Source organism: Ambystoma mexicanum, chromosome 7q (assembly GCF_040938575.1).
Source record: "Ambystoma mexicanum isolate Mex_15411 chromosome 7q, UKY_AmexF1_1, whole genome shotgun sequence".
Classification (NCBI taxonomy): Eukaryota; Metazoa; Chordata; class Amphibia; order Caudata; family Ambystomatidae; genus Ambystoma; species Ambystoma mexicanum.
Window position 1 is genome coordinate 1,163,458,449 of NC_090941.1, and position 21,063 is coordinate 1,163,479,511.

General features: G+C 52.5%; 1 protein-coding gene across 1 annotated transcript; it reads right to left on the reverse strand.

The window, feature by feature from the left end:
- Positions 1–5,143: 5,143 nt before the first annotated feature.
- Positions 5,144–19,086, reverse strand: LOC138528240 (mucin-2-like). Its single transcript, XM_069639696.1, has 6 exons — positions 18,916–19,086; positions 14,526–16,573; positions 12,773–14,422; positions 12,245–12,601; positions 7,189–11,821; positions 5,144–6,724 (listed from the first exon to the last, which is right to left on the reverse strand). The coding sequence occupies exons 1-6, from the start codon at positions 19,084–19,086 to the stop codon at positions 5,144–5,146; spliced, it is 10,440 nt and encodes a 3,479-aa protein (XP_069495797.1).
- Between the last annotated feature and the right edge of the window lie 1,977 nt (positions 19,087–21,063).

The following is a 21,063-nucleotide window of genomic DNA, read 5'->3' on the forward strand; positions in this document are numbered from 1 at the left end:
GGATGACATGCAGTTCTCCTCTGGGCTACCCTTGTCGTCCTCGTTCATCCCTGACTGTCTATCCGCTATTCAGGCATGGTGCACCTCTAACAATCTTTGGGCCTCATTACGACCCTGGCGGTATGGGGTAAACGGCGCTGCAAAAAGGTGCCGGCGCCATTTACCCCGTACCGCCTCATTACGAGATCCCCTCGCGGGACCCAGGAAGCAATGCCTGGTCAAACCAGGCATGCTTACCGGGTCCCGCGAGGGGAAGAGGGAGCAAACAACGGGCCAACTCATAATGGCCCGTTGTTTGCTCCCTCTCCCATTCCCATTCAGCCCTATGGGGGCTGAAATCGGAATGGGGAAGGACCGGGTCCGGGTCCGGGTCCTTGGAGGGAGGAATTACCTACCGGGCCTTCCGAACTCGGAATGGCCCGGTAATTCCTCATTCTGAGGACCCGGATGCGATTTCAGCGGCAGCCATGCCGCCAATAGCGGCATGGCTACCGCCGAGGTCGTAATGAGGCCTTTTGTCTTAATGGCAGTAAAACTGAGATACTTCTCACGGACCCCTGCTCCCACTTTTTCTCTCTCACTCTGCCCTCATCCTCTTGTGAGGCAAAACACCTTGGGGTCATCTTCGACTCCACTCTCTCCTTCTCACCACACATGACAGACCTGCCCAGGAAAGCCCATTTCTAGATGCATCTACTCAGAGGTATTCTCCAATTTCTCACCTTCCCCCAGATGCTCATTGGGGGTCATTCCGAGTTTGGAGGCAGCCATGCTATTAGCACCATGGCTGCCTCCAAACCCGGGTCCGGGTCCGGTGTCTCTGAATGGGGACTTACCGGGTCATTCCAACCTTGGAGGACCTGGTAAATCCCCATTCAGAAAACCATTCCCCATTCCCATTTGAGCCCCCATAGGGCTCAAAGGGAATGAGGAAGGAGCTTGTGGGCCCGTTATTAGCTCCATGGTCCCTTAACAGGTCCCGCTAAGGACGGCTGGTCAGACCAGCCGTTCCTGGTGGGACCCGCTAAGGGACCTCGGAATAGGGCGGTAGGGGGTTAACGGCACCAGAATCCTTACCGGTGCCGTTAAACCCCTACCGCCAGGGGCATAATGACCCCCATTGTCTCCAGAGCCCTGGTTCTCCCTAGGCTCGACTACTGCAACAGCCTCTTTCCCAATCTGCCTAACTCTTTTCTTCGCCCTCTTTAACTCATCCAAAATAGGACCGCAAGACTTATCTTTGGCCTCAAGCACAGGGACTGCATCTCTCAGGTCCTGAAATCCCTCCACTGGCTCCCGGTGGCCGCAATTTTAAGACCCTCTGCATCACCCACAAGGCTTTCTCGGGCCATGGGCCTCACTACCTTCTACTCTTTCTTCCTAAGTACTTTCCTCCTCGAGCCCTCCCCTCATCTACTTCTAATTCTCTGCGGGTGAGTCCCTTCCCCAAGCAGAGAATGGGGGGTGTATTCCTCTCCTCTGCAGGTACCTCCCTCTGGAATGGCCTCCCTGCACCTCTTTCTGCCTTGAGTCAGAACTCCTTGAGTTCTGGAAGTTCCTCAAGACCTTCCTTTTCTCTTCTTTCTCGCTCCCTCTCCCGTGCTAACCTACCCTTGCTCCTCTGCTGTCAGGCTGTTCAGTGTCCTCTGAGTCTTATGGAACACCAACCCCCCCCCTCGACCAGTCCCCCTGCACTTGTTTCCTGGCCCACTTTGCACTGCCACCTGGTTTACCTTGCACTGCCACCTAGCCCACCTTGCACTGCCACCTGGCCTACCTTGCACTGCCACCTGGCTCACCTTGCACTGCCACCTGGTTTACCTTGCACTGCCACCTGGCCCACCTTGCACTGCCATCTGGTTTACCTTGCACTGCCACCTGGCTCACCTTGCACTGCCACCTGGTTTACCTTGCACTGCCACCTTGCCCACCTTGCACTGCCACCTGGTTTATCTTGCACTACCGGGTTGGGATTGCCCCCTATAGTCCCAGCCTTCCTTGCACTTAACTCAGAGCCCTGCTGCTCTGCATGCATTTCTCCCTGATCCCCCTCGCCTGCACTTGTTGCGCACTTGCATGATCTAAATGTGACAAGCTCTTGTAAGATTCTTTGTCTTGTCCTCCCTTTCATCCCCCCTCCTTCGCCTTGTTGCGCCTTGAAGCACATGTGTATAGGCACATAATAAATAGCCAATCAATCAATCAATCTGTAGATCATCCAAAGTTTAAACTTGTGGTATTTAAGGTGCACCTATATATGAGTCCCTTTTTTCGCCTACTGTGATGTGTAATGTCAAATCCTCCAGTGTGTGTAAATGTGATGCATGCTTACACTTAGGCCTTGAAGTAAAATGTGGCACAATTTCAGTTAATTGGAAGCTGATTGTAGATCAAATATAGGGGGATTCAGAAATATCTCAGGCCCTCTGAACCCAGGATTAGCTGCTAATCTTCGCATGAGTTGTGCCATAAAAAACAACGTGGTGACGAAAACTGAATTTGAGTTCCAGATTTCTGCAAGCTAATGGGATAGTTGGTTCCTCCTCTTCTGCGTCAGATGGGGCTCTAGAGGTCAAAGGGTTAGATGGGATAGATGGGGCTCTAGAGGTGGAAGGGTTAGATGGGATAGTTGGTTCCTCCTCTACTGCGTCAGATGGGACTCTAGAGGTGGAAGGGTTAGGTGGGATAGTTGGTTCCTCCTCTGCTGCGTCAGATGGGGCTCTAGAGGTGGAAGGGTTAGGTGGGATAGTTGGTTCCTCCTCTGCTGCGTCAGATGGGGCTCTAGAGGTGGAAGGGTTAGATGGGATAGTTGGTTCCTCCTCTGCTGCGTCAGATGGGGCTTTAGAGGTCGAAAGTTTAGATGGTATAGATGGGGCTCTAGAGGGGGAAGGGTTAGAGGGGATAGTTGGTTTGTCCTCTACAGTGTCAGATGGGGCTCTAGAGGTCGAAGGGTTAGATGGGATAGATTGGGCTCTTGAGGTGGAAGGGTTAGAGGGGATAGTTGGTTCCTCCTCTACTGCGTCAGATGGGGCTCTAGAGGTGGAAGGGTTAGGTGGGATAGTTGGTTCCTCTTCTGCTGCGTCAGATGGGGCTCGAGAGGTCGAAGGGTTAGATGGGATAGATGGGGCTCTAGAGCCGGAAGGGTAAGAGAGGATAGTTGGTTCCTCCTCTACTGCATCAGATGGGGCTCTAGAGGTCGAAGGGTTAGATGGGATAGATGGCGCTCTAGAGGTGGAAGGGTTAGAGGGGATAGTTGGTTCCTCCTCTACTGCGTCAGATGGGGCTCTAGAGGTCGAAGGGTTAGATGGGATAGATGGGGCTCTAGAGGTGGAAGGGTTAGAGGGGATAGTTGGTTCGTCCTCTACTGCGTCAGATGGGGCTCTAGAGGTCAAAGGGTTAGATGGGATAGATTGGGCTCTTGAGGTGGAAGGGTTAGAGCGGATAGTTGGTTCCTCCTCTACTGCGTCAGATGGGGCTCTAGAGGTGGAAGGGTTAGGTGGGATAGTTGGTTCCTCCTCTGCTGCGTCAGATGGGGCTCGAGAGGTCGAAGGGTTAGATGGGATAGATGGGGCTCTAGAGCCGGAAGGGTAAGAGAGGATAGTTGGTTCCTCCTCTAGTGCATCAGATGGGGCTCTAGAGGTCGAAGGGTTAGATGGGATAGATGGCGCTCTAGAGGTGGAAGGGTTAGAGGGGATAGTTGGTTCCTCCTCTACTACGTCAGATGGGGATCTAGAGGTCGAAGGGTTAGATGGGATAGTTGGTTCCTCCTCTGCAGCGTCAGATGGGGCTCTAGAGGTGGAAGGGTTAGTTGAGATAGTTGGTTCCTCCTCTGCTGCGTCAGATGGGGCTCTAGAGGTGGAAGGGTTAGATGGGATAGATGGGGCTCTTGAGGTGGAAGGGTTAGAGGGGATAGTTGGTTCCTCCTCTACTGCGTCAGATGGGGCTCTAGAGGTCGAAGGGTTAGATGGGATAGATGGGGCTCTAGAGGTGGAAGGGTTAGAGGGGATAGTTGGTTCCCCTCTACTGCGTCAGATGGGGCTCTAGAGGTGGAAGGGTTAGGTGGGATAGTTGGTTCCTCCTCTGGTGCGTCAGATTGGGCTCGAGAGGTCGAAGGGTTAGATGGGATAGATGGGGCTCTAGAGCCGGAAGGGTTAGAGAAGATAGTTGGTTCCTCCTCTACTGCATCAGATGGGGCTCTAGAGGTCGAAGGGTTAGATGGGATAGATGGCGCTCTAGAGGTGGAAGGGTTAGAGGGGATAGTTGGTTCCTCCTCTACTGCGTCAGATGGGGCTCTAGAGGTCGAAGGGTTAGATGGGATAGTTGGTTCCTCCTCTGCTGCGTCAGATGGGGCTCTAGAGGTGGAATGGTTAGTTGAGATAGTTGGTTCCTTCTCTGCTGCGTCAGATGGGGCTCTAGAGGTGGAAGGGTTAGATGGGACAGTTGGTTCCTCCTCTGCTGCGTCAGATGGGGCTCTGGAGGTCAAAGGGTTAGATGGGATAGATGGGGCTCTATAGGTGGAAGGTTTAGAGGGGATGGTTGGTTCCTCTGCTGCGTCAGATGGGGCTCTAGAGGTGGAAGGGTTAGATGGGACAGTTGGTTCCTCCTCTGCTGCGTCAGATGGGGCTCTAGAGGTCGAACGGTTAGATGGGGCTCTAGAGGTGGAAGGGTTAGAGGGGATAGTTGGTTCCTCCTCTACTGCGTCAGATGGGGCTCTAGAGGTGGAAGGGTTAGATGGGACAGTTGGTTCCTCCTCTGCTGCGTCAGATGGGCCTCTAGAGGTCGATGGGATAGATGGGATAGATGGGATAGATGGGGCTCTAGAGGTGGAAGGGTTAGGGGGGATAGTGGGTTCCTCCACTACTGCGTCAGATGAGGCTCTAGAGGTAGAAGGGTTCGATGGAATAGATGGGGCTCTGGAGTTGGAAGGGTTAGAGGGGATAGTTGGTTCCTCCTCTACTGCGTCAGATGGGGCTCTAGAGGTCAATGGGTTAGATGGGATAGATAGGGCTCTTTAGGTGGAAGGGTTAGAGGGGATAGTTGGTTCCTCCTCTGCAGCCTCAGATGGGGCTCTAGAGGTCGAAGGGTTAGATGGGATAGATGGGGCTCTAGAGGTCGAAGGGTGAGATGGGATAGATGGGGCTCATTAGGTGGAAAGGTTAGATGGGATAATTGGTTCCTCCTCTACTTCGTCAGATGGGGCTCTGGAGGTCGAAGAGTTAGATGGGATGGATGGGGCTCTAGAGGTGGAAGGGTTAGAGGGGATAGTCGGTTCCTCCTCTGCTGCGTCAGATGGGGCTCTAGAGGTGGAAGGGTAAGATGGGATAGTTGGTTCCTCCTCTGCTGCGTCAGATGGGACTCTAGAGGTCGAAGGGTTAGGTGGGATAGTTGGTTCCTCCTCTGCTGTGTCAGATGGGGCTCTAGAGGTAGAAGGGTTAGATGGGACAGTTGGTTCCTCCTCTGCTGCGTCAGAGGGGTCTCTAGAGGTGAAAGGGTTAGGTGGGATAGTTGGTTCCTCCTCTGCTGCGTCAGATGGGGCTCTAGAGGTGGAAGGGTAAAATGGGATAGTTGGTTCCTCCTCTGCTGCGTCAGATGGGGCTCTAGAGGTGGAAGGGTTAGATGGGATAGTTGGTTCCTCCTCTGCTGCGTCAGATAGGGCTCTAGGGGTGGAAGGGTTAGGTGGGATAGTTGGTCCCTCCTCTGTTGCGTAAGATGAGATAGTTGGTTCCTCCTCTGCTGCGTCAGATGGGGCTCTAGAGGTGGAAGGGTTAGGTGGGATAGTTGGTTCCCCCTCTGCTGCGTCAGATGGGGCTCTAGAGGTGGAAGGGTTAGGTGGGATAGTTGGTTCCTCCTCTGCTGCGTCAGATGGGGCTGTAGAGGTGGAAGGGTTAGGTGGGACAGTTGGTTCCTCCTCTGCTGCGTCAGATGGGGCTGTAGAGGTGGAAGGGTTAGGTGGGACAGTTGGTTCCTCCTCTGCTGCGTCAGATGGGGCTCTAGAGGTGGAAGGGTTAGGTGGGACAGTTGGTTCCTCCTCTGGTGCCTCAGATGGGGCTCTAGAGGTGGAAGGGTTAGGTGGGATAGTTGGTTCCTCCTCTGCTGCGTCAGATGGGGCTCGAGAGGTCGAAGGGTTAGATGGGATAGATGGGGCTCTAGAGCCGGAAGGGTTAGAGAGGATGGTTGGTTCCTCTTCTACTGCATCAGATGGGGCTCTAGAGGTCGAAGGGTTAGATGGGATAGATGGCGCTTTAGAGGTGGAAGGGTTAGAGGGGATAGTTGGTTCCTCCTCTACTGCGTCAGATGGGGCTCTAGAGGTCGAAGGGTTAGATGGGATAGTTGGTTCCTCCTCTGCTGCGTCAGATGGGGCTCTAGAGGTGGAAGGGTTAGTTGAGATAGTTGGTTCCTCCTCTGCTGCGTCAGATGGGGCTCTAGAGGTGGAAGGGTTAGATGGGACTGTTGGTTCCTCCTCTGCTGCGTCAGATGGGGCTCTGGAGGTCGAAGGGTTAGATGGGATAGATGGGGCGCTATAGGTGGAAGGGTTAGAGGGGATGGTTGGTTCCTCCTCTACTGCGTCAGATGGGGCTCTAGAGGTGGAAGGGTTAGATGGGACAGTTGGTTCCCCCTCTGCTGCGTCAGATGGGGCTCTAGAGGTCGAACGGTTAGATGGGGCTCTAGAGGTGGAAGGGTTAGAGGGGATAGTTGGTTCCTCCTCTACTGCGTCAGATGGGCTCTAGAGGTGGAAGGGTTAGATGGGACAGTTGGTTCCTCCTCTGCTGCGTCAGATGGGGCTCTAGAGGTCGATGGGATAGATGGGATAGATGGGGATCTAGAGGTGGAAGGGTTAGGGGGGATAGTGGGTTCCTCCTCTACTGCGTCAGATGAGGCTCTAGAGGTAGAAGCGTTCGATGGGATAGATGGGGCTCTAGAGTTGGAAGGGTTAGAGGGGATAGTTGGTTCCTCCTCTACTGCGTCAGATGGGGCTCTAGAGGTCAATGGGTTAGATGGGATAGATAGGGCTCTTTAGGTGGAAGGGTTAGAGGGGATAGTTGGTTCGTCCTCTGCTGCGTCAGATGGGGCTCTAGAGGTCGAAGGGTTAGATGGGATAGATGGGGCTCTAGAGGTCGAAGGGTGAGATGGGATAGATGGGGCTCATTAGGTGGAAAGGTTAGAGGGGACAATTGGTTCCTCCTCTACTTCGTCAGATGGGGCTCTGGAGGTCGAAGGGTTAGATGGGATGGATGGGGCTCTAGAGGTGGAAGGGTTAGAGGGGATAGTCGGTTCCTCCTCTGCTGCGTCAGATGGGGCTCTAGAGGTGGAAGGGTAAGTTGGGATAGTTGGTTCCTCCTCTGCTGCGTCAGATGGGACTCTAGAGGTCGAAGGGTTAGGTGGGATAGTTGGTTCCTCCTCTGCTGCGTCAGATGGGGCTCTAGAGGTGGAAGGGTAAAATGGGATAGTTGGTTCCTCCTCTGCTGCGTCAGATGGGGCTGTAGAGGTGGAAGGGTTAGGTGGGACAGTTGGTCCCTCCTCTGTTGCGTAAGATGGGATAGTTGGTTCCTCCTCTGCTAAATCAGATGGGGCTCTAGAGGTGGAAGGGTTAGGTGGGATAGTTTGTTCCCCCTCTGCTGCGTCAGATGGGGCTCTAGAGGTGGAAGGGTTAGGTGGGATAGTTGGTTCCTCCTCTGCTGCGTCAGATGGGGCTGTAGAGGTGGAAGGCTTAGGTGGGACAGTTGGTTCCTCCTCTGCTGCGTCAGATGGGGCTGTAGAGGTGGAAGGGTTAGGTGGGACAGTTGGTTCCTCCTCTGCTGCGTCAGATGGGGCTCTAGAGGTGGAAGGGTTAGGTGGGACAGTTGGTTCCTCCTCTGGTGCCTCAGATGGGGCTCTAGAGGTCGAAGGGTTAGGTGGGATAGTTGGTTCCTCCTCTGCTGCGTCAGATGGGGCTCTAGAGGTGGAAGGGTAAAATGGGATAGTTGGTTCCTCCTCTGCTGCGTCAGATGGGGCTCTAGAGGTGGAAGGGTAAAATGGGATAGTTGGTTCCTCCTCTGCTGGGTCAGATGGGGCTCTAGAGGTGGAAGGGTAAGGTGGGATAGTTGGTTCCTCCTCTGCTGCGTCAGATGGGGCTCTAGAGGTGGAAGGGTTAGATGGGATAGTTGGTTCCTCCTCTGCTGCGTCAGATGGGGCTCTAGAGGTGGAAGGGTGAAATGGGATAGTTGGTTCCTCCTCTGCTGCGTCAGATGGGGCTCTAGAGGTGGAAGGGTTAGGTGGGATAGTTGGTTCCTCCTCTGCTGCGTCAGATGGGGCTCTAGAGGTGGAAGGGTTAGGTGGGATAGTTGGTTCCTCCTCTGCTGCATCAGATGGGGCTCTAGAGGTGGAAGTCTTAGATGGGATAGATGGCGCTCTAGAGGTGGAAGGGTTAGGTGGGATAGTTGGTTCCTCCTCTGCTGCGTCAGATGGGGCTCTAGAGGTGGAAGGGTTAGGTGGGATAGTTGGTTCCTCCTCTGCGGCATCAGATGGGGCTCTAGAGGTGGAAGGGTTAGATGCGATAGATGGCGCTCTAGAGGTGGAAGGGTTAGAGGGGATAGTTGGTTCCTCCTCTGCTGCATCAGATGGGGCTCTAGAGGTGCAAGGGTAAGATGGGATAGTTGGTTCCTCCTCTGCTGCGTCAGATGGGGCTCTAGAGGTGGAAGGGTAAGATGGGATAGATGGGGCTCTAGAGGTGGAAGGGTTAGGTGGGATAGTTGGTTCCTCCTCTGCTGCGTCAGATGGGGCTCTAGAGGTGGAAGGGTAAGGTGGGATAGTTGGTTCCTCCTCTGCTGCGTCAGATGGGGCTCTAGAGGTGGAAGAGTTAGATGGGATAGATGGCGCTCTAGAGGTGGAAGGGTTAGGTGGGATAGTTGGTTCCTCCTCTGCTGCGTCAGATGGGGCTCTAGAGGTGGAAGGGTAAGGTGGGATAGTTGGTTCCTCCTCTGCTGCGTCAGATGGGGCTCTAGAGGTGGAAGGGTTAGATGGAACAGTTGGTTCCTCCTCTGGTGCATCAAATGGGGCTCTAGAGGTGGAAGGGTTAGGTGGGATAGTTGGTTCCTCCTCTGCTGCGTCAGATGGGGCTCTAGAGGTGGAAGGGTAAAATGGGATAGTTGGTTCCTCCTCTGCTGCGTCAGATGGGGCTCTAGAGGTGGAAGGGTTAGGTGGGATAGTTGGTTCCTCCTCTGCTGCATCAGATGGGGCTCTAGAGGTGGAAGGGTAAAATGGGATAGTTGGATCCTCCTCTGCTGCGTCAGATGGGGCTCTAGAGGTGGAAGGGTAAGGTGAGATAGTTGGTTCCTCCTCTGCTGCGTCAGATGGGGCTCTAGAGGTGGAAGGGTTAGATGGAACAGTTGGTTCCTCCTCCGGTGCATCAGATGGGGCTCTAGAGGTGGAAGGGTTAGGTGGGATAGTTGGTTCCTCCTCTACTGTGTCAGATGGGGCTCTAGAGGTGGAAGGGTAAAATGGGATAGATGGGGCTCTAGAGGTGGAAGAGTTAGATGGGATAGATGGCGCTCTAGAGGTGGAAGGGTTAGGTGGAATAGTTGGTTCCTCCTCTGCTGCGTCAGATGGGGCTCTAGAGGTGGAAGGGTTAGATGGGATAGATGGGGTTCTAGAGGTGGAAGAGTTAGATGGGATAGATGGCGCTCTAGAGGTGGAAGGGTTAGGTGGGATAGTTGGTTCCTCCTCTGCTGCGTCAGATGGGGCTCTAGAGGTGGAAGGGTTAGATGGGATAGTTGGTTCCTCCTCTGCTGCGTCAGATGGGGCTTTAGAGGTCGAAAGGTTAGATGGTATAGATGGGGCTCTAGAGGTGGAAGGGTTAGGTGGGATAGTTGGTTCCTTCTCTGCTGCGTCAGATGGGGCTCTAGAGGTCGAAGGGTTAGATGGGATAAATGGGGCTCTAGAGGTGGAAGGGGTAGAGGGGATAGTTGGGTCCTCCTCTACTGCGTCAGATGGGGCTCTAGAGGTCGAAGGGTTAGATGGTATAGATGGGGCTCTAGAGGTGGAAGGGTTAGGTGGGATAGTTGGTTCCTCCTCTGCTGCGTCAGATGGGGTTCTAGAGGTCGAAGGGTTAGATGGGATAAATGGGGCTCTAGAGGTGGAAGGGTTAGAGGGGATAGTTGGTTCCTCCTCTACTGCGTCAGAGGGGGCTCTAGAGGTGGAAGGGTTAGATGGGATAGTTGGTTCCTCCTCTGCTGCGTCAGATGGGTCTCTAGAGATCGAAGGGTTAGATGGGATAGATGGGGCTCTTGAGGTGGAAGGGTTAGAGGGGATAGTTGGTTCCGCCTCTACTGCGTCAGATGGGGCTCTAGAGGTCGAAGGGTTAGATGGGATAGATGGGGCTCTAGAGGTGGAAGGGGTAGAGGGGATAGTTGGGTCCTCCTCTACTGCGTCAGATGGGGCTCTAGAGGTCGAAGGGTTAGATGGTATAGATGGGGCTCTAGAGGTGGAAGGGTTAGGTGGGATAGTTGGTTCCTCCTCTGCTGCGTCAGATGGGGTTCTAGAGGTCGAAGGGTTAGATGGGATAAATGGGGCTCTAGAGGTGGAAGGGTTAGAGGGGATAGTTGGTTCCTCCTCTACTGCGTCAGAGGGGGCTCTAGAGGTGGAAGGGTTAGATGGGATAGTTGGTTCCTCCTCTGCTGCGTCAGATGGGTCTCTAGAGATCGAAGGGTTAGATGGGATAGATGGGGCTCTTGAGGTGGAAGGGTTAGAGGGGATAGTTGGTTCCGCCTCTACTGCGTCAGATGGGGCTCTAGAGGTCGAAGGGTTAGATGGGATAGATGGGGCTCTAGAGGTGAAAGGGTTAGAGGGGATAGTTGGTTCCTTCTCTACTGCGTCAGATGGGGCTCTAGAGGTGGAAAGGTTAGGTGGGATAGTTGGTTCCTCCTCTGCTGCGTCAGATGGGGCTCTAGAGGTCGAAGGGTTAGATGGGATAGATGGGGCTCTAGAGCGCGAAGGGTTAGAGAGGATAGTTGGTTCCTCCTCTACTGCATCAGATGGGGCTCTAGCGGTCAAAGGGTTAGATGGGATAGATGGGGCTCTAGAGGTGGAAGGGTTAGAGGGGATAGTTGGTTCCTCCTCTACTACGTCAGATGGGGCTCTAGAGGTCGAAGGGTTAGATGGGATAGTTGGTTCCTCCTCTGCCGCGTCAGATGGGGCTCTAGAAGTAGAAGGGTTAGGTGAGATAGTTGGTTCCTCCTCTGCTGCGTCAGATGGGGCTCTAGAGGTGGAAGGGTTAGATGGGACAGTTGGTTCCTCCTCTGCTGCGTCAGATGGGGCTCTGGAGGTCGAAGGTTTAGATGGGATAGATGGGGCTCTAGAGGTGGAAGGGTTAGAGGGGATAGTTGGTTCCTCCTCTACTGCTTCAGATGGGGCTCTAAAGGTCGAAGGGTTAGTTGAGATAGTTGGTTCCTGCTCTGCGGCGTCAGATGGGTCTCTAGGGGTGGAAGGGTTAGATGGGACAGTTGGTTCCTCCTCTACTGCTTCAGATGGGGCTCTAAAGGTCGAAGGGTTAGTTGAGATAGTTGGTTCCTGCTCTGCTGCATCAGATGGGGCTCTAGAGGTGGAAGGGTTAGATGGGACAGTTGGTTCCTCCTCTGCTGCGTCGGATGGGGCTCTAGAGGTCGATGGGATAGATGGGATAGATGGGGCTCTAGAGGTGGAAGGGTGAAAGGGGATAGTTGGTTCCTCGTCTACTGCGTCAGATGAGGCTCTAGAGGTCGAAGGGTTAGATGGGATAGATGGGGCTCTAGAGGTGGAAGGGTTAGAGGGGATAGTTGGTTCCTCCTCTACTGCGTCAGATGGGGCTCTAGAGGTCAATGGGTTAGATGGGATAGATGGGGCTCTTTAGGTGGAAGGGTTAGAGGGGATAGTTGGTTCCTCCTCTGCTGCGTCAGATGGGGCTCTAGAGGTGGAAGGTTTAGAGGGGATAGATGGGGCTCTAGAGGTCGAAGGGTTAGATGGGATGGATGGGGCTCTAGAGGTGGAAGGGTTAGAGGGGATAGTTGGTTCCTCCTCTGCTGCGTCAGATGGGGCTCTAGAGGTGGAAGGGTTAGGTGGGATAGTTGGTTCCTCCTCTGCTGCGTCAGATGGGGCTCTATAGGTGGAAGGGTTAGGTGGGGTAGTTGGTTCCTCCTCTGCTGCGTCAGATGGGGCTCTAGATGTGGAAGGGTTAGATGGGATAGATGGGACTCTTTAGGTGGAAGGGTTAGAGGGGATAGTTGGTTCCTACTCTGCTACGTCAGATGGGGCTCTAGAGGTGGAAGGGTTAGATGGGATAGATGGGGCTCCAGAGGTGGAAGGGTTAGGTGGAATAGTTGGTTCCTCCTCTGCTGCGTCAGATGGGGCTCTAGAGGTGGAAGGGTTAAGTGGGATAGTTGGTTCCTCCTCTGCTGCGTCAGATGGGGCTCTAGATGTGGAAGGGTAAAATGGGATAGTTGGTTCCTCCTCTGCTGCGTCAGATGGGGCTCTAGAGGTGGAAGGGTTAGGTGGGAAAGATGGTTCCTCCTCTGCTGCGTCAGATGGGGCTCTAGAGGTGGAAGGGTTAGGTGGGATAGTTGGTTCCTCCTCTGCTGCGTCAGAAGGGGCTCTAGAGGTGGAATGGTTAGATGGGATAGATCGGGCTCTAGAGGTGGAAGGGTTAGGTGGGATAGTTGGTTCCTCCTCTGCTGCGTCAGATGGGGCTCTAGATGTGGATTGGTTAGATGGGATAGATGGTACTCTTTAGGTGGAAGGGTTAGAGGGGATAGTTGGTTCCTACTCTGCTACGTCAGATGGGGCTCTAGAGGTGGAAGGGTTAGATGGGATAGATGGGGCTCTAGAGGTGGAAGGGTTAGGTGGAATAGTTGGTTCCTCCTCTGCTGCGTCAGATGGGGCTCTAGAGGTGGAAGGGTTAGATGGGATAGATGGGGCACTAGGGGTGGAAGGGTTTGGTGGGATAGTTGGTTCCTCCTCTGCTGCGTCAGATGGGGCTCTATGGGTGGAAGGGTTAGGTGGGATAGTTGGTTCCTCCTCTGCTGCGTCAGATGGGGCTCTAGAGGTGGAAGGGTTATATGGGATAGATGGGGCTCTAGAGGTGGAAGGGTTAGATGGGATCGTTGGTTCCTCCTCTGCTGCGTCAGATGGGGCTCTAGAGGTGGAAGGGTTAGATGGGATAGATGGGGCTCTAGAGGAGGAAGGGTTAGAGGGGATAGTTGGTTCCACCTCTGCTGCGTCAGATGGGGCTCTAGAGGACGATGGGATAGATGGGATAGATGGGGCTCTAGACGTGGAAGGGTTAGAGGGGATAGTTGGTTCCTCCTCTACTGCGTCAGATGGGGCTCTAGAGGTCGAAGGGTTAGATGGGTTAGATGGGGCTCTAGAGGTGGAAGGGTTAGAGGGGATAGTTGGTTCCTCCTCTACTGCGTCAGATGGGGCTCTAGAGGTCGAAGGGTTAGATGGGATAGTTGGTTCCTCCTGTGCCGCGTCAGATGGGGCTTTAGAGGTGGAAGGGTTAGGTGAGATAGTTGGTTCCTCCTCTGCTGCGTCAGATGGGGCTCTAGAGGTGGAAGGGTTAGATGGGACAGTTGGTTCCTCCTCTGCTGCGTCAGATGGGGCTCTAGAGGTCGAAGGGTTAGATGGGATAGATGGGGCTCTAGAGTTTGAAGGGTTAGATGGGATAGATGGGTCTCTAGAGGTGGAAGGGTTAGAGGGGATAGTTGGTTCCTCCTCTACTGCGTCAGATGGGGCTCTAGAGGTCGAAGGGTTATATGGGATAGATGGCGCTCTAGAGGTGGAATGGTTAGAGGGGATAGTTGGTTCCTCCTCTCCTTCGTCAGATGGGGCTCTAGAGGTCGAAGGGTTAGATGGGATAGATGTCGCTCTAGAAGTGGAAGGGTTAGAGGGGATAGTTGGTTCCTCCTCTGCTGCGTCAGAATGGGCTCTAGAGGTGGAAGGGTTAGGTGGGATAGTTGGTTCCTCCTCTGCTGCGTCAGAAGGGGCTCCAGAGGTGGAAGGGTTAGAGGGGATAGATGGGGCTCTAGAGGTGGAAGGGTTAGATGGGATAGATGGGGCTCTAGGGATGGAAGGGTTAGGTGGGATAGTTGGTTCCTCTGCTGCGTCAGATGGGGCTCTAGAGGTGGAAGGGTTAGGTGGGATAGTTGGTTCCTCCTCTGCTGCGTCAGATGGGGCTCTATAGGTGGAAGGGTTAGGTGGGATAGTTGGTTCCTCCTCTGCTGCGTCAGATGGGGCTCTAGAGGTGGAAGGGTTAGGTGGGATAGTTGGTTCCTCCTCTGCTGCGTCAGATGGGGCTCTAGAGGTGGAAGGGTTAGGTGGGATATTTGGTTCCTCCTCTGCTGCGTCAGATGGGGCTCTATAGGTGGAAGGGTTAGGTGGGATAGTTGGTTCCTCCTCTGCTGCGTCAGATGGGGCTCTAGAGGTGGAAGGGTTAGGTGGATAGTTGGTTCCTCCTCTGCTGCGTCAGATGGGGCTCTATAGGTGGAAGGGTTAGGTGAGATAGTTGGTCCCTCCTCTGCTGCGTCAGATGGGGCTCTAGAGGTGGAAGGGTTAGGTGGGATAGTTGGTTCCTCCTCTGCTGCGTCAGATGGGGCTCTATAGGTGGAAGGGTTAGGTGGGATAGTTGGTTCCTCCTCTGCTGCGTCAGATGGGGCTCTAGAGGTCGAAGGGTTAGATGGGATAGATGTCGCTCTAGAAGTGGAAAGGTTAGAGGGGATAGTTGGTTCCTCCTCTGCTGCGTCAGATGGGGCTCCAGAGGTGGAAGGGTTAGGTGGGATAGTTGGTTCCTCCTCTGCTGCGTCAGAAGGGGCTCTAGAGGTGCAAGGGTTAGAGGGGATAGATGGGGCTCTAGAGGTGGAAGGGTTAGATGGGATAGATGGGGCTCTAGGGATGGAAGGGTTAGGTGGTATAGTTGGTTCCTCTGCTGCGTCAGATGGGGCTCTAGAGGTGGAAGGGTTAGGTGGGATAGTTGGTTCCTCCTCTGCTGCGTCAGATGGGGCTCTATAGGTGGAAGGGTTAGGATGGATAGTTGGTTCCTCCTCTGCTGCGTCAGATGGGGCTCTAGAGGTGGAAGGATTAGGTGGGATAGTTGGTTCCTCCTCTGCTGCGTAAGATGGGGCTCTAGAGGTGGAAGGGTTAGGTGGGATAGTTGGTTCCTCCTCTGCTGCGTCAGATGGGGCTCTAGAGGTGGAAGGGTTAGGTGGGATAGTTGGTTCCTCCTCTGCTGCGTCAGATGGGGCTCTATAGGTGGAAGGGTTAGGTGGGGTAGTAGGTCCCTCCTCTGCTGCGTCAGATGGGGCTCTAGAGGTGGAAGGGTTAGGTGGGATAGTTGGTTCCTCCTCTGCTGCGTCAGATGGGGCTCTAGAGGTGGAAGGGTTCGGTAGATAGTTGGTTCCTCCTCTGCTGCGTCAGATGGGGCTCTAGAGGTGGAAGGGTTAGATGGGATAGTTGGTTCCTCCTCTGCTGCGTCAGATGGGGCTCTAGAGGTGGAAGGGTTAGATGGGATAGATGGGGCTCTAGGGGTGGAAGGGTTAGGTGGGATAGTTGGTTCCTCCTCTGCTGCGTCAGATGGGGCTCTAGAGATGGAAGGGTTAGGTGGGATAGTTGGTTCCTCCTCTGCTGCGTCAGATGGGGCTCTAGAGGTGGAAGGGTTAGATGGGATAGTTGGTTCCTCCTCTGCTGCGTCAGATGGGGCTCTAGAGGTGGAAGGGTTAGATGGGATAGATGGGGCTCTAGGAGTGGAAGGGTTAGGTGGGATAGTTGGTTCCTCCTCTGCTGCGTCAGATGGGGCTCTAGAGGTGGAAGGGTTAGATGGGATAGATGGGGCTCTAGAGGTGGAAGGGTTAGAGGAGATAGTTGGTTCCTCCTCTACTGCATCAGATGAGGCTCTAGAAGTCAAAGGGTCATATGGGATAGATGGGGCTCTAGAGGTGGAAGGGTTAGATGGGATAGTTGGGGCTCTAGAGGTGAAAGGGTTAGATGGGATAGTTCGGGCTCTAGACGTCAAAGGGTTAGATGGGATAGATGGGGCTCTATAGGTGGAAGGGTTAGGTGGGATAATTGGTTCCTCCTCTGCTGCGTCAGATGGGGCTCTAGAGGTGGAAGGGTTAGAGGGGATAGATGGTTCCCCCTCTGCTGCGTCAGATGGGGCTCTAGAGGTGGAAGGGTTAGAGGGGATAGATGGGGTTCTAGGGATGGAACGGTTAGATGGGATAGATGGGGCTCTAGAGGTGGAAGGGTTAGGTGGGATAGTTGGTTCCCCCTCTGCTGCGTCAGATGGGGCTCTAGAGGTGGAAGGGTTAGAGGGGATAGATGGGGTTCTAGGGATGGAAGGGTTAGGTGGGATAGTTGGTTCCCCTGCTGAGTCAGATGGGGCTCTAGAGGTGGAAGGGTTAGGTGGGATAGTTGGTTCCTCCTCTGCTGCGTCAGATGGGGCTCTAGAGCTCGAAGGGTTAGATGGGATAGATGGGGCTCTAGCGGTGGAAGGGTTAGGTGGGATAGTTGGTTCCTCCTCTGCTGCATCAGATGGGGCTCTAGAGGTGGAAGGGTTAGAGGGGATAGATCGGCTCTAGAGGTGGAAGGGTTAGAGGGGATAGATAGGGCTCTAGAGGTCGATGGGTTAGAGGGATTAGATGGGGCTCTAGAGGTCGAAGGGGTAGATGGGATAGATGGGGCTCTAGAGGTCGATGGGTTAGAGGGAATAGATGGGGCTCTAGAGGTCGAAGGGTTAGATGGGATAGATGGGGCTCTAGCGGTGGAAGGGTTAAAGACAGAGCAGGTTTCTTCCTGTGTTCGGCTCGGATCAGGCTTTGCAAATAGGGCATCTGTTCCATCTTGTTCTGCAATAGTCCTGATGAAGCCATCGGGACACATTCTTCATTTCTGTCTTGTGGGTATTTGTCGTCCCCGAGACACGTTCACGTCACGAGCCTCACTGGGTGGGGAGATATCTATAAAGTCACTCTAAAACACCAGAGGAGAAAACTCTGCATTCCTCACACATCTCTGTGCTCACTGCTCAGACGGAGTTTTAAGAGACGATCTGTGTTCAGTGTGACTCTGACCCCCAAGTTTCCGGCGAGATGTAGCTCACTACACATCTGGCAATGGCTGCGACCGTTGATATGTTCCTAACTAAGGAAAAAATAAAATGTTGTTCAGATTGGGAGCACTGCTGAAAGCCAAGATCTGCACAGTTCAGCTGTGAAAGGAAATCGATCAGCTTCAAGGCGCTGGATGCAGTGGTTACTCATGATGCAGGGTTTAGTACAGCACAGAATTATGGTAAGTATTCCAAGCAGCCAGTGTCAATGTTCTAATAAATGTGTTGAACGCTCCAAGGCCCTTTTCAGTGCTTTAGTAGCAAGCACAGTGCATGCAGGGGACGCTGACTGGATGCCTGTTAGCTGAGAACCTTCAATTAAGGCGTGTATGGCCCTTGCATGACACCATTGCACGCCAGACTACTACAGCTCACCTCAGTCCTACTAGCACTCCGGTAATGCTTCCACCATCCCCCAGCCCTCTTAACCAGTGCTACTATTGCCGTTTTTCCAACCGTCATTTCCACGGGTCTTTCTCTTCTTTCTAGTTGCTAACCAGCTCCCCCAACCAAGGAATGTCAACCCACACCTTTCTGTACCTCTATAATCACTGCCGGGATCGTGCTCCACCCCATCTAACCCTACTTCTTTCGTGTCTTCCTTCATCTTATGTAATATGCACTCACTTGGGCCCATTACCTTGGAACTATCAACTGTGTACATTCCTCGAACCTGTGTGTGACACACCTCATTCAACCGGCATCACCTTTCTTTACATATGACAATTTGCATGTCCATATGTCACTTGACAATATAATTCTTCACCTTTCACCTTACCACTCACGGCTACCCGCCTCGCCACATATTACTCTCACCTTGTCACAACACCTAAGCCTTGACAAAGACCCATTGGTCGAAACACGTGTTGGCTTACTTCATGTAACTGGGACCACTGGTGCTTCGTAGATTGTGCCAATTAAAATACCAATACACCTACAAGCAAGTTTCGAGACTTATCAATTACCTGTGCTAGACGCACCAATATATCTAGTGAAAACTATTGGCACCCAGCGGCAACGAAGACGGGGTTCCCTCCCCTTACCTAAAGCTGAATTTATGCCTGATAGCTGAGAACCGTCACTGAGGGCATCAATGCCCTGTTGCATTGCATACTGGCTGGTCAGGAGAATGCAATCTGCTTAACCGCTTTCCAGTGTGTTTGGAGGTACAGCTCCTCACTGCTACCCACTTGTAGGCAAATGTTATGCAAATGTTCCAAATGGAGGCTTAGTTTTGGAAATTGTAAAGTCTTTCAATTGAGGTTGGCAGGGGTACACATTTTAATTGTGATTGCAGAGTTGGATTGGGAATAAACCAACATTTAACTTGGGCGCTCACAGTGATAAGCATTAGTACCCCAACTCCAACACAGCAACATGAGGCATTGAAGTGCACAACTATGTGCTGGACTGTGGAAAGTTGCCATGGGTGTAACATGGCCGTGCATTCAGTGCTGTTCTGGCAGGAACTCACTTGCACAGCTTCGTCATCACTAGTGAGTAGAACCCTTGCAATCACGTAACGAGCACAGTGTTAATTCAGGACTTGCAAGTGAAATACATGCGTGTGAGTGTGGCACGACATAATCTTCCCTAACCCGAGTGCTATCAATCAAGTGCACATTCCCCAGGTGTGGTCTGAAGGGGTATCTGGACACTACAAGGAATGTAGCACCTGAAGTTGCCTGGCGCATTGCAGCCCTGGACAAGGTAAGTGCACCTATCTGTTCTGTCCATGACATCGCATTCCGATCTGGACCTGCTCTGCTCAGAGTGTCAGGTAAGTCTGTCGCACCAGGAAGACTCACTGCTGCTTCTTGGTCGCTTTTGATAATAGACAGGTCATTCTGAACCAACACTACTATATCTGTAATGACATCCCTTAGTGCACCGAAGCCCTGCTCTAGCGCTTGATCATTAGAACCTGATGCATGGAATCCCTGTTGCACTGCCTCGCTCTCAGTCTGCAGGATTTGCATTATTGCTTGTGACCAAGTGTACATTTTATCTAATATGGACGTATATCCCTCCTTGTAAGGTATTCTAGGGACCAAGGTAGCACAGGTGCCTAAACTCCTGACACGCTCCCTCTGTGTGCGCCTCAGAATAGCAGCAGTCTGCATGATAGCTGTCCAAGTCGTCTCCTTTATTAAAGTATATAGAGTCATAAGTAGTTGAAAACAAGTTCTTCAAAAGGCTTCTTATGCTCCCATCAAGCTCTCCTAATGCGATATTACACAAGGGGCCTCATTACAAGTCCAGCGGTAACCGTGCCAGGAAAACCAGCAGATTGCTGCCGGACTTGCAATATTTACCAGCCCCGGGCTTGCCAGAAACACCAGGGGAATACCACCCTGGCGTTCCAGGAAGTCAGCCGCCGGTAAATGTAAATCCCCATTCCCATTTGAGTCCCATTGGACTCAATGGGAATGGAGACCACGGAAGCAACGGCAGGGTTAATAACGGTGCCAGTGCTTCCGTGAAACTCTGCAGGCGGGTCCTGTTCCACCCGCCAGGTAAGACCCTGCAGGCCGACCGGCACCCGCGGAGTCATACTGTGCCAGTCCGCTAACAATGGTGCCCGTAGGCTTACCAGCACTGTTGTTGCTGGACTGGCACAGTCGTAATGAGGCCCATGAAGACCGATATCCGTCCAGTTACGCAAGAAGTGGACTTAAGGCCAGTGATGTATTGGATCAGGTTAGGAGGATGGCCGGATGGATCTAACTAAACACAGGGTAGCATTAACACATGCTTCCACCTGGGGGTGGCAGGTGTTCACTCCCCTGTTTTACCCATATAAAGAGCTGGCTAACTACTTTGGACGTCAGCATTTACTGGTATAATCCACATTTAATGAACACTGATACAAAATCTATAGTGAAAAATGCAGCCATCTGTATTTTTATCACAAACAGGAATGTAGGTTTCATGCTCTAGATTGGGGTCAGGATCTTCGTACCTATTATACATGCACGATTTTGGATATGAGGAGTACATGGATTTTATTTCTCCCCCATATGCACCTGCACTTTATTTTAAACTTTGCATGAACACACTGGGCGTGGCTAAGTCTACGCACACTTGGAGGGGATCGCATGTCAGTACGTGTCCTATTTGTGGAAATGGGGAAGAGACGATCACCCATTTAATGTTTCTGCGTGATAGCGTTAGAGACCTGCGGGTCAGATACTTAAAACCATTTAATGCTTCACAGGCCCGTAGTCTTGACCATGCAAATCGGCTCAGAATCCTAACATAGTTCACTTTGTGGCTCAATTGATTTTTCAAGCTTGGAAAAAAAGAAGCTCATTGATTAAGCTATCTAAAAACATACAAGGTTCTTTTTTTATCTATGGAATTATCTTTGCTTTCTTGCAATTAGAAAAGATACCATCACTTATTCCTAGGCCATGAGCAGGGTGCTCGTCTTTGAAGTTAACCTTGTGCAGCGCCTCGTGTCTGTGAATATGCGTAAGAAGTTAAGGCAGGTGTCCTATCTGAGTTCACTGCTCATGAATAAACATTGTTCTTCAATTATGGGTGTGGACTGCTTTTGGAATTACTTTATCGTGCATTTATGAGAATTTTAGCTAATATTGATATGAATGTTATGGTCTCTTCTATCACTGGGGTCATTCTTGAGCGTATTTTTCATGGAGTCTTCTGACTTATAATTATCCTGCATCTGTGGCAAAATGTTCGGTTTTGCTTCTCCAGACTTTAATTAATTTGAGAGTATAGTTAATGCGTCCTGGGAACCCTTATCTTGTGCCTACTCTATAATGTTCAGACCCTCCCAAAGTTCTCAGTAACCTTGGCTTGGGCTTCAAGCTACTGTCCGGGCTCAGCATGGGTCTGTATTTCTATAATTCAGCATTTTTAATTCTCGTGAATCCTTGAGGTCTTTCATTTACTTAGAAGCGCGTCATGGCTTCACTTTTACAAAAGATGGC